The sequence below is a fragment of the Colius striatus genome, chromosome 5 (genome assembly GCF_028858725.1).
Source record: "Colius striatus isolate bColStr4 chromosome 5, bColStr4.1.hap1, whole genome shotgun sequence".
Classification (NCBI taxonomy): domain Eukaryota; kingdom Metazoa; phylum Chordata; class Aves; order Coliiformes; family Coliidae; genus Colius; species Colius striatus.
This window is the reverse complement of record NC_084763.1, coordinates 7,157,943-7,175,205: the sequence shown is the minus strand read 5'-3', so window position 1 is coordinate 7,175,205 and position 17,263 is coordinate 7,157,943. Positions and strand designations below refer to the sequence as shown.

The window sequence follows — 17,263 nt, the reverse complement described above, 5'->3', positions numbered from 1 at the left end:
ATGACCTAGTTAAACCCTTTGTAACAACTTGCTTGTCATATCCTTGGCACAGGCTGCCCAGGGAGGATGTGGAGTCTCCTCTGGAGATTTTCAAAACCTGCCTGGACACATTCCTGTGTGACCTGATCTAGGTGGGACCTGCTTTGGCAGGGGGGTTCGACTAGATAATCTCTAAAGGTCCCTTCCAACCCCTACCAATCCATGATTCTATGATCCCAATCCAGTTCACTGCTCTTTATTTTCCTCAAGGCTCTGTGATAATCAACACACTTTTCTCTCATCATTGTGGATCATTTTTAAGAAGCATTCTGACCCAGTCCAATAAAAGATAGGACAGCTGTTGGAAAATCAAAATCAAGTGAACTTTTGCCCTCATGTTCCCCATAACATTTCTGTTCTTCCTGAGGCAGTTAGGACACAGTCTGTAGTAGAGTTTAACAAGTGTACTGCAGAGACAAATACTCTGCCTCGCACAACAAATTTAGATCAGGTGAAGCCTTGAACAGCAGCCACGAGACAAAGTACTAAAAACATAAATACTGACAACATTTTAACAGATTTTACTGTTAGCTATTCTGAGACCCTTCTCAGTTTCCTCAACTGAAGCACATAGAAGGATCAGGGTACAGCTGAGGATTTAATGGATGTTTTATATCAGAGGGCAGTGAAAAACTGCTGTTTCTTATTGATTGCTGCAGATAAAGCAGTCAATGTCATGTTTACAAAGGAATTAACATGTATTTTTACAACAACTTAACTTCTAACAGTTAGCTCCTGATTTGAAGCCCAACAGCCACTAATTTGCTGAATGTAAATGAAGTAGTTGTTCTGTGCAACAGTGCCTTTGGTGCCTGGGCACTCCACTCCCATGGCATTAATGGGAATCTCTGCACAGAATGATGCTGTTCTGATAGATTTGCTCACCTGTCAATAGCCTAAGGCTTTTCAAATTGATTTCTTAAGCCTCGTATGTGCTTCTGAACATTATTTGCTGTGCGATGAGAGACAAATCAGATAAATCAGGATTTATGAGTAGGCAATAGAATTATTGTGTGTGTGCTCCAATAGAGCACACCAGAGAGCCGAATGCATGTTGTTCTGATGAAAGCGGGGTCCAGCCAACACATCCCCTGCCTGCACACGGCTAACCGCGGCCATAGGGTCTGCCTGTGCCAAAAGTCACCGCCGTGAACTTCGACTTCTGCAGCTGTGCAAGGGACGAGCTGTTCCTGCGATGTCAGCCACCACCAGGGCAAAGGGCCCCAGCTCTGCCCCTCCTTCCCGAAGCCCTCACAGCCCCACAGCAGCACACCCGAGGCTCACGCTCCGGCCCCGGGAGCCTCGGGATGCCCCGCGGGCGGGGGACCCGCATCAGCGCCTCCGTGTCGACACGCAGGGAGGTCGCGCTCGCCGCTCACAGGCGGTGTCGGGGCGGGGGAGCGGCCCGCGCTTTACCTGTACTGCCTGACGGCCAGAGCCGCCGCGGGCCGCCGCGGGAAGCCGGGCAGGTGGCTGCACAGGTACCGCTCCAGGCTGCTCTGGTCGAAGCGGTGTTGCGGCCGCACCTCAGCGGTGCCCGGCTCCGCCGCCATGGCCAGGCGCTGGCGGGCCGCGCCGCTACGCTGCTGACGGGGTGCCGTGCCCGCCCCGCCCCGCTCGGCTCGGCCCGGCCCGGCACGGCACGGCACGGCACGGCACGGCGTCGCCACGGCAACCGGAGGCGGCCTGGTCCGTCAAGGAAAGCGGTCCGCGGCGCCGGGCCAGCGGGGCTCCGTGAGGAAGCGGGCGGCTTCTCCTGGAAGACAGCGGCCCCCGAGGGGTGGTAACCGCCCCGGCTGACAGCTGCCCTTAGGCTTGGAGGGCGCCCGCCCGCTGCCCGCTGCCCGCTGCCCGCTGCCCGCTGCCCGCTGCCGGGAGGCGGGAGCCCCGTCGGACGCGGGAACCGGAACCCTCCCTCCAGAGCCGGCGCGCGCGGGGGCCGGCGCTGCCCGAGCGCCCGGAAGCCAAGGCCGGGGAGACGTGTCGCTGCCATGGCGGAGCGCGGCCGGCTGCAGCGGCTGGAGCGCCGTGTGCGGGAGCTGGAGGAAGAGCTGGCCCGGGAAAGAGCCGGCCGGCCGGCGCCGCGGGCCCACATCGAGAGCATGAGCCCGGAGGTGACGGACTCCAACCCCTACAGGTGCGGTATAGGGAGGCGAGCAGGACTGAGCCGTAGGGAGGAGACCAGACCCAAAGGCTGAGTCAGGGTGTGCAGGATGGGGAAGAGCTGAGAGGGTCTTAGCCCGTGGGGCTGGAACTGTGGGTCTGGGGAAGAGGGGTGCGGAGGTGGGCTCGGGCAGGCAGAGGTCTGAAGGATGATGAGGCCTGAAAGGATGCTCAGAAGGCAGCGCTGAAGGCAAGCGCTGTGCAGGGAGGACGGCAGAGAAGGTCTCAGACTCCCCATTGGGCTGAGCTGACAGGAGGGTACATGAGGGTTAGTTTGTATCACCTTGCATTACAGTACAGGGAGAGAGGAAACTCTGTGAGTTTTTCAGCTAAGCTGCTAATAAATGGGACAGGTGTCAGTATTACATGAGGTCGTGCTCCTCTAACTTATCTATTTTAGAGTTTGGAGGAATCTTGAGCATCTGGGACCCCTTCTAACGTTCAGTGCTTCTGGAAATGCAATGTTTTTGTTTGGTTAGTTTTCTTCCAGGGTCAATTGCTTTAATAAAAATTGATACTTGTATTTTCATTGATATTGTCAATGCAAAAAGATGCAGTGGCAGGATAAAATGTTACTTTAAAATTCGTCCAGTTATCTTCACAATCTGCTGTTCTCAATCTATTTGTTTTAATGTTTTCTTAATCTAATTGAACTGGTTATAAAACAGTGGAAGAGACTTTGCTGGCCCATGTGGTTCATTACAGAAAGAAGTGCAGGCTTTCATTCTGTAAGTCAGGGATTCATTTACACAAATAGTTATGAGTCCTCCTGATTTCACTGATGTTACTGAACGCCAACTGAATAAGCCACCTGGGTTTCTGCAGGGTTAGTACTCTGTTGCTGTTGCTAGTAGGAAAGCATCTACTGTCTCACTTAGACTGTAACCTAGCTGGCAGTTGCAACTGTAGCAGCCTTGACTTTGGTGCTTGGGCAGGTTATTTTTAAAGCAAAAGCAATTTTAAGTACCTGAAAAGCAAAATTGCTATTGGAGATCTGGAGAGTATTTCTGTATAATGTTGCTGTTTCTCTTTCTAGTCGCTTGATGGCGTTAAAAAGGATGGGAATTGTCAAAGACTATGAGGTAGGATTCTATCAGCATTATAAAGCAGCCTTGCATTTTTTTCCCCCTGCGAGGACCCCTTCTTGATATACTGATCTGTATTTTCTTTCTTTCTACAGAAAATCCGTACTTTTACAGTTGCAGTCGTAGGTGTAGGTGGAGTTGGCAGTGTGACCGCTGAGATGTTGACAAGGTGTGGCATTGGTAAGGTAATGAGAGTTTTCTTCTACTTCTTTAGAGTAGGTGGACCATTCTTCACCAAGAGTTAGATTTGATTTCACTCAGTTCATTTGCCCATGGGAAAAAAAATACTATGAAGAAAGCACTCAAGCCCTTGTGTAAATATCACAAAGAGTCAAGAGTCTTAATGATTTACTTAGGGCTTTATCCTACATCATGTGGATGATTCTTGTTTGGATGCTTGTCTTCGACGTGCTCTTATATGAGCCCATCTGTCTACCCCTCATACTGGACACACATAGAAGATTAAGTCTTATGAGAACAACTTGATATTGACAAACAGGTATTTTTTATCACAAACATTAATTTGTCATGGGGCAGACTTAAAGATAAACATATACCAGCAGTTAAAAAGAATTTGATAGATAAGCAGGAACCTCCAGAGTTAATAGAACAGGATTTTCCTTTAAAGGGAGAATTTTGGTAGTGGCTTAGTTGTTCATATTTCCAGGCAAAGCCTGACCATTTACCTGTGGAACTTTAAAGAAGTATCTTAATACAGATGAGATGTAGGTATTTTCAGCAAAGTGTTTTTGAAAACCTACATGCCAAGAGAAATGAAAGAGATGACACGTTTCTAGTTCATGCCATAACAGCAAGTAGGAATGTGATAACAGAATCAGTGGTGTTTATGTTAGATAATGTGTTGGATACCCTCAGTTTAGATAAAATAGACAGAGTGCTTTTCAAGAAGAGTGGCTTTTCATGACATAATGAGTCAGTTCTTGGTAAATGGCAGTTTGAAATCAGTCTTCCACATACTTGTAATGTCTGGTAACTTTCGTATGTGAGTGGAGTGAGACTGTGGAGGTGGCAGGAGCATTTGGGGGCTTTTTCTTATGCTGGTTTTAGCATGAGTTTTGTTGTTTAAAATGCCTTGCCATAGTGCTTTGGCTGCAGAGTCTCTGAAGATTCACATGTTAATACAATCTTTATTGTAGCTTCTTCTGTTTGACTATGACAAAGTGGAACTGGCAAACATGAACAGACTCTTCTTCCAACCTCATCAAGCTGGATTAAGTAAAGTGCAAGCAGCAGAGCATACTTTGAGGTATAATTTAGAGAAGTGGTATGAAAATGTATGGGTGCTACATGGTGCAACTCCATAAAAGCACTTGCAAATGACTTACAAAGTAATGTGGTCTAATTTGGAAATTTGAGTATAAAATAGTTGTGGGAATATTTAAGGACATTCTTTTTATACTGGGCAAAACCTTAATGGAGGAGGGGCAGCCTGGCAATCTCATTCTAAGCCTGCTTTTTAAGTATAGCAAATTTTACTGGGAAGTTTGGTATAAAATATATCACTTTGATATGGTGTGGGTTTTGTGGGGTTTTCTCCCATCTAATCTGTGCATCTTTGACAAATATGTGGGTGTATTGTAGACTTCAGACTGGAAGCTTAAGACCGTAGCAACACTTGTGAGGGTGTAAAATGCAAGTTATCATTGTATTTATTAACACTGATTTGTATGTTTCCTGTCATAGGAATATTAATCCTGATGTTCAGTTTGAAGTGCATAACTACAACATCACAACACTGGACAACTTTGAACACTTCATGGATAGAATAAGGTAAAATCTCTCCAACAAAAGCATCTTTCTGACTTGTGATGTGTGGTTCTGAACAGCCTCACGTGTTTAGGGTTGGGGTATTTTTCAGTTTAATGACTCCCAGTTGAAAATCAGTGGGAGATATGTATATATGAAGACATTCCTGCCTAGACCTTTTCTCTAGAGTTGGCATTTTATTGCTGCTCTTACATAGTTATGTTTTATATTAGTGCATCTTTAGGTTTCCAAGCAAAGCTGCAGGTCTCATGGGCTTTTCCCATTACAGAAAACAGATTGGATCTTGTTTTCACTGCTCTGGAGCAGTTTTGGGTACACTTTATAGAATGTGCATCTCACAGAAGTTCTGAAATAACTTTTCCAGTTTGCAGTTTTGTTGTACAAAGATACCATTTCAATCTAAACTGCTTCTTCCAGTAAGGGTGCACTGGAGGAGGGGCAGCCTGTCGATCTCGTTCTAAGCTGCGTGGACAACTTTGAAGCTCGCATGGCAATTAACACGGTGAGAACACTGAAGGTGTGAGCTTGTGGAAGTCTGTTTTCTCCTATAAATAATGTTAGGACTTGTGAAGAGTAGAAAAAAGACAGGGAATTTGCAGGAGTCTTCTAAGAAACTTCCTCTTTGGTTTAAGGAAACTGGCAGAGCTTTTATCCCATTCTTACAAGACACGTTTTATGTGTATAAATATAACTGTAGACTTCCAAGTTACTAGCAGCTAATGGTTAATAAAGACTTAAGTGCCATAAGCCCCCCTCTGTCTTTCCAAATCATTCTGTTTATATAAAAAGTATTATCAAAGCCTGCTATGTTAAATCTTACAAACATTTAAAGACTATGTATAGCTAATTGTACATTGCATATGGCTTTCTGTATACTAAAACTATCTAAAGGCTGTGTACATAATCACACTGGTTTTCTTTGTAGTAGCAGCCAACGTAGAGTATATGCCAAATGTATGGTTTTTGTTACCCTTCAGTTAACTTGTCCTCTAAACTGCAAGTACATCTACACTACATCTGTGGTTCTAAAAGAAGTTTGTGCAATTAGATTCTGTAGTGTGCTAGTAACTGGATCACTAATGCCTGTGTTCAAAAATCTCAGGTCATCAGGAAAGCACAAAGACCTGGCTTCATGAGTACAGCTTTAATTTGCCCTTTGACTCTCAATTTCTGTTCTGTCTTTTCATGTTCCTTTATCTGATTGTAGCCTTGTCTTAAAGCAGGAAGATCAGTGTGTTTAATTGCTCTTAAATGTATTTTTTGTTCTCCATCAGTCTTCTGCAGTGCTGATGCGTGTGTTTCTGTGTTTATAAGGCCTGCAATGAGCTTGGACAAATCTGGATGGAATCTGGAGTGAGTGAGAACGCAGTGTCAGGGCACATACAGCTGATCATACCCGGTGAATCTGCTTGCTTCGCGGTACGTAGCGCTCTGCTCAGTTGCTCGTCTGGGAATATAAAGATAGCTGCTTGGCCAATGTGATCCTGACACAGCTGACAGTAGCTTAAAGTTTTGTGTCATCTGCGAGGGTGTTTTAATGTGTTTTCTTTTAACTGAATTCCTTTATTTCCCCTCAGTGTGCTCCTCCACTTGTAGTTGCTGCTAATATTGATGAGAAAACATTAAAACGAGAAGGAGTTTGTGCAGCTAGTCTTCCTACAACAATGGGTGTTGTGGCAGGAATGCTTGTACAAAATGTCCTGAAGTAAGTGTCTGAGTTGCTGTTATTCAATGTACAGCACAGTAAAAGAGACTAGAAAAAGCATTTCCTAATGATGGGTCTGGTTCTTTTTATATTGTTTGAGGCCTGTTCCCTAAAGGTATTGGCATCATTGGCCAGGGCTGAGAAATATACACTGAGGTGTTGACTTTGGAGCTGTTGTTTTCAGTAGAACTTTTCAGGGGTAAGAAAAAGTCTTCAGAGTTTTCCTAAGAATTTCTTCTGCATACACACAGGCACTTTTAATTTCTTAGTTCTGAATTTAAACATGCTCCCATTTGCCATGCTGTCTTGTTGTTGAGATTTTGTTCGTGGACATAAGTAATTTCTCTCACAGTGTGTTTAAAAATCCTGAGGTGAAAAGTTCTATTGCAATATGATGTATTTGAATGTTTCCCAGAAGTTCTGTCACTGCTAAAAGAACTGCATGTGTCAGCAAGGAAAACATTTGTACAACTCTGTACTCAGTTTTGGAATGATACACCAAGTTGTACAAGCGTCTTTGAGAACAAGATCTTATTTAGGCAGCTTTTAGCATTAGCTTGGTTTTACCAGTTATCCAAAAAAAATCTAGTTACAAAGAATAAAAGTACTGTTTGAAAGTTTGCCTACAGACAACAAAGCTTCATTTTCAGCTGTGCAGAGAGCAGGCAGCATGTGTTTTTCTTTAATGGAGAACACAAACACTGCAGTTTTATTTACATCTTTATTTTCATTGCAAGTCTGGCCCTACAGTAAAGATGATTTAAATCACTTCTAATTAGCTGTTGAAAAGTCTCCCCATTGTAATACAGGGCACCTAAGTGTTTCAAGCAGTGGATTAAGTCACAGCAGAAAACTCTAAACATACTTTTCCTGAGCCTGTAGCTGACTTGTCCTTCTCACAAGAACCAGGTTCGATATTGATGCAGTTAAATGCTTTTGTCAAGTGCTTACAGCTTATTTTATGCCGATTACAGTAACTCTTCACAACTTCCCTAGTGTGAAAGTGTATTCTAAAGGTTCTTTGAGGAAAAGTTATTCCTTGAGCAACTGAATCTTGAGGTTTGCACCTGTATATAAGGGCCTGCTTTCTCTGTTATCTTTCTAGGTACCTGTTAAATTTTGGTACTGTGAGTTACTATCTTGGTTACAACGCGATGCAGGATTTCTTTCCAACTATGTCTATGAAGCCAAACCCACAATGCAGTGACCAAAACTGCAGAAAACAGCAAGAAAATTATAAGGTAGAACTGTTCTGGGGTTGTTTTTGTTTTTAATACTTTAAGAAATTAGCAAGCTACAGATCTGTAGTAAAAGCAAGCTGTCATTGTTACTCCAGTTTTCAGCAGCTTTGTCTCCAGATGGTTGCCTATGGTTTCTAAACATACATTACTTGGTGTTACCTTAAAGCAAAGGCAGAATGGCTTGCATTCAGTTAAATAATGTTTTCTTCTACAGTAATTGCTTAGCCTTTCTGTCAGTCATATATTTTGAAGTGTTAATGGGTTTGGGGTTTTTAAACTTACAAGTGAACACCTGTATTCTATGCCTTTTGATGCCTAACAAAGTCCTAAATGGTGGCCACCTGTCTTAAATATAAAAAGAAGTGTGAATATTAGATTTGATCTTCTTTGCTGCTGTTGAAAATGGGATTATTACATATAGTTTTTTGTCTTTTTGTGGTTTTCCTTCAGAAAAGAGAAGCTGCACGACCAAAACAAGAAGTAATTGAACAGGAAGAAGAAATAGTACATGAAGATAATGACTGGGGTAAGTAAACAACTACATGCTGTTCCCAGTAAGGAGATGCAAATAAAGGTTCTGGTTTGGGTGAACAGACACACAGATAGAGAATCTGTGTAGGGTACAGAGATTTCTTGTGGTTCCTATTTTTTGTAACTTGTGCTGTGCAATTACTGCTGGCTCTTCAGAGGTTTTGGCAGTAATGTTACCACAACTTGATGTATTTTTAGTGCAGTGTGCAGGTTTTTGACTCAAAATGTAACAGCTCTTTGAATAAAAAACTTACTCAGAAGATGAGTCTGAAGATATAAAAGATAGGAGAAGGTGTAGTCACTCTGTGTTCCTTTTAAATATATAACTAAAGAGTATTTGTCATTTCCATAACCACGGTGCTGAGGCATCCCATGGATTTTTATGTTCCTCTGAAAGCTTTAAATTGGAAGGAATTAAGGAATGGTGAGTGTGTTTTATATAAGCATTTCAAGAATACATATATACATTCTCTTTATTACAGGAAATAGAAGTGTCCTCACAATAAGATTAAAATGCTAAAGACAAGGAGAGGTGCTGTTCTTGTCCATAAGTTACCTGTACAGAACCATTTTGTATTGATAATGGAATTAAGTACTTGAAATCAAAGGCTTTTGTGCTTTAAATTTGTTCTACTCCAGAAGAACAGCTGCCATTTTCCTCTTACTGTGATGACATAGTGCTCTGCCAGGGGGGTTGGACTAGATGATCTTTTGAGGTCCCTTCCAACCCTTAAGATTCTGTGATTAGAAAACTTTTTCTTCTAACTGTTAATGGAGATCTCAATTCCTTTTAATGCAAAGGCATTGAATTGGTGTCAGAAACTTCCGAAGAGGAGCTGAAGGCTGCCTCTGGCCCAGTCCCTGAGCTTCCTGAAGGAATCACTGTAGCATACACTATCCCAAACAAGGTAATAGATTTATTCTTTATGAATTTTTAGATTAAATTTATAATACCAGCCACTTTGGTTACCTTTTGAACCTAAAATCAAATTCCATCTTGAACAAATCCAGTGAAGCTCTACCTGGTTACATCCAATTAGTGTCTTCTCTGGTCTGATTTTGTGTGCCTAGGAAATGTGTTTCTTTCTGTGTGGATGCTGCTGGGAATGTAGCTTTGAGGTGATGGGAATGGAGGTGTTTGGGGATGGGGGAAGGAGAACAAATGGGATTTTTTCAGTTGCTATGCTGATGACTAATTAATTTGTACTGTATTTAGTAGTCAGAGTGATTAGTAAAGCTGGGGAGCACAGGATCTGCATGTACTGCAGTCAGAACATCCCAGCTCCTACTCTGAATAGTTTACAATTTACACTTAGGATCATTTAGGCCTAATCTTCCAACTGAGTGTTTGCTTCTAGGAAAATGGTGTGGTGTAATGGCAATAAAGTTTATTTGGGGAGGAGGGGGTAGGGATTGCTGCTATTTTTGCTGCCAACTTTTTCTTCCTGTTCCTAATAGGAAGAGAATTTGATACCTGAGGAAACGGTAGCAGACTCTGAAGAAAGCCTAGAAGAACTCATGGCCAAAATGAGAAATATGTAGCAAAACAAGTAGAAGTGCAACTTCTGAGACTTTGGATGGACATTGGATTTTGAGAAGACCAGACTCTTTTATTTTGTTACCTCTGCTGAAACTTATCTTTTCCATTTCCTCAGAAATGTGCTGTTTGAGGGGCAGGAGGGAAACAGACTCGCTTGGTTTATATTCTGTTGTCTGTTTACATCCTTAAGATAGGGAGTTGAGCTACTGAAGATCTGAATTCTTCAACATTATTAGTGTCCAGATATTAAGTAGAAAATAAAGCTGGATAAACTAACAACAGCAGGCATAGCACATTCTCATCACATGATACTGCAAATAACAAACAGTAGATAAGAAAAAATCTGCTGGAATGGATTGACTAGGTCAAGGGCAGATGATTATGCCTCACTCCTATTGCTGTGCCTGATTTTCCAGGCACTTCTATGCAGTGCTTGGTCCCTGGTCTCTAAAGCCTTGGCATGCATCATGCTGTGGCTGCTTTATCTGAGTGAACAGAACATTTCAGCCCTTTCAAGGTCTTGGGGATGGAGAGTTGTTTTTTTTTTAAACTTCCTTGATTTTATCAGTGTCTTACTACTGCTTGTTCCTAAATTGGTGCCTCTGTTTTGCATGTGATAATCATCTCAGTGTGCTGAAAGTCAAAGTCTTTTGTTAGTAGACCATTATACTAGCAGGCTGGGTATTGGCATGCCACTATTTCAGCTGGCAGATGTTTTTCATGACAAAATCTTTTAAGAATTACCAGAACTGGCACTGAAAGGAAGAGATTTTTGTCCATCTCTTTGAAAATCTAAATACTATCTTTTCCTTAGTTATTAAAAGTTCATCTGTAACTGATCCATCCCCATCCCATGGGTTGTATAAAGGAATATGCTTAATCTCAGTTTGCATAGGAAAGCTTCTAAAAGTAGTTGCTGTCAACTTTCAGTGTTGCAAGTACCTTCTGTGGAGTAGCTGAGCTATTGTAGTTGTCTTGTACATAAGGTTAGTACAGTCATATTGCCTTTTAAATTACAGGTCAGTTGAACATCTGATAAATGTACACACCTCAGAGTGCCAGTGCCCTGCGGAACTGGAACCATCAATTCCAAGTATTTTAACTACTGTGGGTGCCTGAGCCAGAACTTGATCACTATTTAGATTTGGCTTAGAGGAACATAACTTTCAGCCTTTGCAGTGTAATACAAATATTCCAACTTAACCTGTTCAGAAAACCTTTCCAGAGCATGATGCAGCCACCACAGACCCATCTAGAAATGGCAGGAGCAGCGTCCAACAAACAAGTAAAAAGAGAGTAATAGTGTGGAGATGCTTCTGGTTCTCAGGGCAGTTCAATGAGTATTTGTTTCAACAATGCTTGATTGATATGAGGAGACTCCAGGGGGGATCTCATTAAGATTTACAAATGTCTCAGTGGTGGATGTCAGGAGGTTGGGCCATCACTTTTTTTCTGTTGTATCCAGTGACAGGACAAGGGGTGATGGAAAGAAGCTGGAACACAAAAAGGTCCATTTAAACATAAGGAAAAACTCTTTCCCTGTTGAGGTGAGGGAGCCCTGGCACAGGCTGCCCAGGGAGGGTGTGGAGGCTCCTTCTCTGGAGGTTTTCAAAACCCACGTGGACACGTTCCTGTGTGACCTTATCTAGGTGGAACCTGCTTTGGCAGGGGGGTTGGACTGGATGATCTCCAAAGGTCCCTTCCAACCCCTACCATTCTATAGTTCTATGATAATGGTTACAAACATCAGAAGCTGTTTCCCCCACAGCTGACACTAGATTAGACAGGTGAAAATACTCTCTGAAGCTAATGAGGGAGGTTTGAGGGGTGGTGTGTTATGCCATAAAATTGAAGTGAGTTTTTGGATCAAGCTCAGTTTTGGAGAAACCAGATTTTAGAAAGAAACTGTAAAGATGGATGGGAAGTAATGAGGTCATTATAAAAGGTACGTACTTTGATCTGTGTCACTAAGGGGGTTGATCCAAGTGTCAATTTTAGTGTCACGTTTCTTTGCAATTTTTACCTTTCTGTTGGGAACAATAAAAGGGAGGCACATACTGGACTCTGCAGGTCCTGAGGCAAACAGTTGGCTTGTTTCTATTACAGCAGTTCATCTTGACTCTTAACTCTTCAGCTGACAAGAGTGCTGCCGTGTGACTGCCAACTTTACAGGAGGCAGCTGTTTACCAGCTTATTTCATCTATAGCTTGTATAAGCACATCGACACAATTTTGTATGCCCACTGACGAGCTGGCACGGTGTCTCTTGTGTTAGCTTCAGACTTCCAACTTGTACATACAAGAAGAATTTGAACTGATTACAAGATACATTAAGGTGATTGTATAGTACAATGGTTAACATTATTTAAAAAATAAACTGCATCAGAAAAGCATCTTTGAGGATTTCTCTTTTGAATTGAAGATACAGTTACAAACGTAAAACAATGGAAAACGTGCGACTTCCTTTGTTGTGAACTAACAATGGTTTAGTCCAGCTTTTGTTTGTTTGGCAGTATTTTTACTGAACACAGTTGAATGGTTGCACCTTGACTACTGTGCTCAGTTTTGGGCCCCTCACTACAAGAGGAACACTGAGCTGCTGGAGTGTGTCCAGAGACAGGCAATGGAACTGGTGAAGGGTCTGGAGCACATGTCTGATGGGGAGCAGCTGGGGGTGTTCAGCCTGGAGAAGAGGAGGCTGAGGGGCAGCATAAGCACTCTCTACAAATACCTGAAAGGAGGTTGTAGCTAGGTGGGGGTTGGTCTCTGCTCCCAAGTAATGAATGACAGGACAAGAGGAAACAGCCTCAAGTTGTACCAAGGAAGGTTTAATTTGGAGATTAAGAACTTTTTCACTGAAAATGGTCATCAAGCATTGGAACAGGCTGCCTCGGGAGGTGGAGGAGTCCCCATCCCTGGAGGTATTTAAAAGCTGCATAGCTGAGGTGCTGAGAGATATGGTGTAGTGATGGGCTTGGCAGTGTGAGGTTAGTTGTTGGACTCGATCTTAAATGTCTTTCCAACCAAAATGATTCTATGATTCAATGAATCTGATAACAGCTTGAGCTGTAGATGATGATACATTTTGATATATTAGTTTCCCAAGGAAACCAATTATTTTTGCACAAGTCCCTTGAACCTAACTTGGCTTAAAGCTCAAATCACCCTGCAAGTAAAGCTTTGGGTGGAACAGTATTGTGACTTTTTCAAACTTACTCTCCCTTTAGAAACAACTTTAAAAGCTTCTGAAGAGGCAGAAAGGATTATGAAAAAAAAAAATACACAAATCCCCTAAGCCAGGCTGTTACAACACAGAAATAAGAACTACCCCAAAGTATATACAACTGGTTCAGCTTTACTTGTTCCAATCCTGGCCGTTAGGCTGAGAGGTATCAAACCCACGTTTTTGGTATTAGCTCTAACTTGAGCTAGTAACTAACACATGTATCTACATCCAATGAGAGAAGCTCACTTCGTATCATAACAGTCTGTAAAGTCAATGGGAAAGAATTTCAAGCTTAAACATTTGTTTCCCTGTCATTCATGAAGACAGGTGTCAGTCTCAAAAGAGTACATATCCTATGAAAAATACATTTATCTTAACAATTTTATGTCTGCTTTAAAATAGCAACAGAGAATGCCTTATCTTTCAGCAGATTGTATCACCTTTGTCCATGTTCCAGGAAGATGTTTGGTGATAATGCACTTTTTAAGCTGAATGTATCTCCACTCAATGAGTGTCGAGAAGTTGCTTTTCCACCTATCAAGAAAGTCTCTGCTTCTTTTATTTCCATAGCTCTCTTGTAAAGCTCAGCTGCCTTCTCAAAGTCTCCCCCTTCATAGCTGTGGAGAAGAGTAAAGTAAAGTTGAAACAAGCAAATGAAACAAATCTCTCTGTTCATTTAAACTGAAATGCACACCATGCTATCAACAAAGTGTACTTAAGGCTCTCTGCTTTCCCAGTAAGCACAAAAGTCCAGGATGTTTTGTTTCATCCAGTGATTTTTATAGTAATTTGCTTTTATAGGTCTAAAGCACATCCTCTTACCTTAGCACAGCCAAGTTTTTCAGAGTTTCCCCCACACGAGGATGCATGTGACCAAAGCTGTCTTCATAAATCTTTAATGCACGTTCATAAAGAGGCAAAGCTTCAATCTGCTTTTTCTTGGGGTAGCAGAAAGTTGTTTGTTACAGACGTGTATTACACTTGCTAGTCTTTTTTTCCAACATAGCATCAACACATCCTACATGCAAAGTCATGCAGATTAAACCAGGATGGTGGTTTGACTTCTCAGTACCGTTGACAGATGAGGATAACTGAGATTGTCAAAGCAACTGGCTCACTCTTGCAAATGCAATTCCCACTAATAACATAATCAGGGGCTGGACTTTCTAGGCAGTTTTGAAAATCCCAATCCTTAAAGTTTTGAGTTATTAAAATGTGTTTTAATTTTACCTGAGGCAACCTTTATCCCTCTTTAAAATCAGATATGCAGATTGCAGAAATACAGAAAACAAGAGGACTATCTGCAGCTCACTCCTATTGATGCTAAGCAAGGAATTTGCTAAGTTGATTGCACCTCCTCTGAATCTCAGTTGTAGACAAATGAAAAAAAACCACAAAACAGGAATAATAAACATGTAAGACATGAAAAACTTACCATCTGGCAATAAAGGACAGCCAGATTTACCAAAGCTGTTGCTACACTGGGGTGTTTTGGACCAAATGACTTCTGTCGAATTTCAACCGCTAGTTCGTACAGAGGAACTGCCTTGTCGAGTTTTCCCTAGAAACAACAGGGGAAAACTGGTTCAGTTCTCCTGTGTCAAAATGGTAACAGTAAAATCTGTGTTAAACTAAAAGCCTTGGAGAAGATGCAACTGCTTCCAGAGTAAGGGTTTAACTTTGGTTAGTTCACAGTTATGTTCTGCACAGATTGTTTCTCATGACCATTTATTAGGACCTAATGTTTGAAAATGCAGAGCGTATCCAACTCCAGTTCATCCGTTTCTCAGCTACATCTCTTTCTTTCTTTTAAGTCTTTTTCCCCCACAGGTGTGTCTCACTGGGAAGGCTGTTAAAAAGAATGTTCAGGTGTGCTTTCATCCAAATCATTTTTCCACTTCTATTTCCTCATTCTGCCATAAATGAGAGCAGAGCTTATGTTTTGTCCTAAAAGGTCTCAATTTTACCGGTGATAGGAGGGACAATTTTTCCTGGCCATTAATTTTACTTCTTTAAAGTTTTGAGCACTTTTTTGCTTACAGAAGTGGTTTGCACCATTTCTTTGGAACAGCTGCAGTGTCCAATGCCATTTCAAGTACTTGTTGCTTCCTATTCAACGTATTGAGGCTTTGGTTTCTCTAAAATACCCCTCTCTTATTCCAACCAGTCTTACTGTAGATTATTTCTCCAGCAACCCCATTTTCCTCCAAATTTGAATCATACACTAGCTGAGTATGCTTCAGAAGCACCCTTAGGCTTCTATGATTAGAATGTGAATTCTCATAATTAGAATCATAGAATGGTAGGGTTGGAAGGGACCTTTAGAGATCATCCAGTCCAACCCCCCTGCAGAAGCAGGTTCACCTAGATCAGGTCGCATAGGAACATGTCCAGGCAGGTCTTGAAGACCTCCAAAGAAGGAGCCTCCACAATCCCTCTGGGCAGCCATTAGGGATACTGCAAATGTTCACTGTATAATGGTTCACTGTAACTGCAAAATTCAAATAACATTTACTCCTTATTTTTCCAAAGCATCACCACACCACAGTTTGAAGATGATCAGTAATTCATCCAGAGTAAATATTTATAACTAATGGGCATTTTCTGCATCTAATTCCTGTTCCCTTCTCTTCTTCCACTCTTCCCTGCAGTTCACCATGAGTTTTAATTTGTGATCCTTCAAACTAGCAAATAGGTTTTTAATGCAAATATTGAGTGCTTTCGCAGCTCCTAGCAGCGTGAAAATTAGAAACTGAAGTGAGCAGAGACTATGTGGCCCAAAACAATTTCATGGATGTAATAGCAGGTAACAGTTATTGAGCAAAAACACAGGAGCACTCGATCCAAGAGATTTATCTTCAAGGACTCTTTTCTCTTTGAAGAATGATGAAATAGAAAAGAAAAAAAAAAGATCTTTTCATCCTCTGAATTTGATCTTGGTTCAACAGCTGGAAACCTTACCTTCCCTGTTACACTGATGACATGCAATGGTTAGGGTGGTCCATGAACACAAATATGCATGAAACATTTTGAAATGATGAAACAGGAATTGATACTCTTAATATTATTCCCCATAGTGCATTTAGCAAGGCAGTAGCTCTCATCTTTCACTGAATCGACATATGCTGGATGTGGCTCAGCCACACTGTTTATCTGTTGAGTACTATGTCCCTCAGGAATCTCAATTTAACTGTAAAGTTAAAAGTCATTGTGTAAAACAAACTATTCCTACACTCTAAAGCATTATTTTTTCCATTAAGATACATCTGACCAAGCTCTCCTATGTGGATGTCACACAGCAGAGAACTCACATGCAGCAGGGAAGAGGTTCCCTTACTGCGGCCAAACCACTAACTTTTAACCAAATCAGAAATTCTTCATGGTGAATACTGAGCATGCAGGGCACTGAAAACATCCTTCATTAATAGCTTTTCTTCAAGCAGAGTGCGTTTTGGAAAAGCTACAGGGCTTTTTGGAAACAAGCTGAGGCTGCTCCTTTTATGCACGTGTGTAGAACACCGATACCTGACAAAATTCCCACTCCATTTCAAGACTGTGATAATGCAAGGCAATACAGTTAATCTAGGTGATAAGAAAAGATAACAGGCTTGTGCTTACCATCTTTTTGTATAGCACTGCCAGGTGTTTCACAGTATAAGCCAAGGAGGGATGATCTGGAGCCAGTGCTCTCCTCCTGATGTCTAAAGCTTTTTCATAGAGTTCCTCAGCCTTCTCATAGTGCTTCTTCTCATTGCACAAGGCTGCCAGGTTGTTCAAGGACTGTGCACAGTCTGGGTGGTCAGGTCCCAGGACTCTCTCTCTCATTTCCAAGGAGCGCTGCAGGAAAAGCTCTGCTGTCCTAGAGAAGACATTTCGTTCAGCGATGTTTTAAAGGTGGTAACATCTGTGCAGGTTAAAGTGGCTGTTTGCAACAGAACAAACATAG

General features: G+C 42.0%; 3 protein-coding genes across 12 annotated transcripts in view; 1 reads left to right on the top strand and 2 right to left on the bottom strand.

Moving 5' to 3' along the window:
* ACAD11 (acyl-CoA dehydrogenase family member 11) overlaps positions 1-1,661 on the bottom strand; it is a 34,589-nt gene extending 32,928 nt beyond the window's left edge. For all 8 annotated transcript variants that reach the window (XR_009818829.1, XR_009818827.1, XR_009818828.1 and 5 more), the window contains exon 1: positions 1,456-1,661. Coding sequence is in view for 5 of the 8 variants with exons in the window: in XM_061997334.1 (XP_061853318.1) it covers positions 1,456-1,592 (137 nt within the window). In the remaining 3 variants the exon portion in view is untranslated. The remainder of the gene's footprint in view (positions 1-1,455) is intronic.
* Positions 1,662-1,717: 56 nt separating this feature from the next.
* Positions 1,718-12,484, top strand: UBA5 (ubiquitin like modifier activating enzyme 5). Of its 2 annotated transcripts, none has more exons than XM_061997336.1 (12): positions 1,718-2,176; positions 3,239-3,284; positions 3,383-3,472; positions 4,445-4,554; positions 4,992-5,078; positions 5,493-5,592; positions 6,390-6,494; positions 6,653-6,780; positions 7,886-8,021; positions 8,472-8,547; positions 9,354-9,460; positions 10,011-12,484. In XM_061997336.1, exons 1-12 carry the CDS (start codon positions 2,031-2,033, stop codon positions 10,092-10,094), a joined length of 1,215 nt encoding a protein of 404 aa, XP_061853320.1. In that variant the 5' UTR covers positions 1,718-2,030; the 3' UTR covers positions 10,095-12,484. The 2 variants fall into 2 exon arrangements, with proteins under 2 accessions (XP_061853320.1, XP_061853321.1); XM_061997337.1 differs by having other exon boundaries at positions 1,720-2,176; positions 5,493-5,577.
* NPHP3 (nephrocystin 3) overlaps positions 7,488-17,263 on the bottom strand; it is a 31,493-nt gene continuing 21,717 nt past the window's right edge. Inside the window, exons 24-28 of one of the 2 annotated variants that reach the window (XM_061997328.1) lie at positions 16,936-17,176; positions 14,753-14,878; positions 14,140-14,255; positions 13,758-13,934; positions 7,488-11,585 (exon numbers count right to left, since the gene is read on the bottom strand). In XM_061997328.1, the coding sequence (XP_061853312.1) occupies positions 11,534-11,585; positions 13,758-13,934; positions 14,140-14,255; positions 14,753-14,878; positions 16,936-17,176 (712 nt within the window). In that variant the 3' untranslated portion in view covers positions 7,488-11,533. Of the gene's footprint in view, positions 13,935-14,139; positions 14,256-14,752; positions 14,879-16,935; positions 17,177-17,263 lie in introns of both variants that reach the window. The other variant, XM_061997329.1, reaches the window with a different exon arrangement.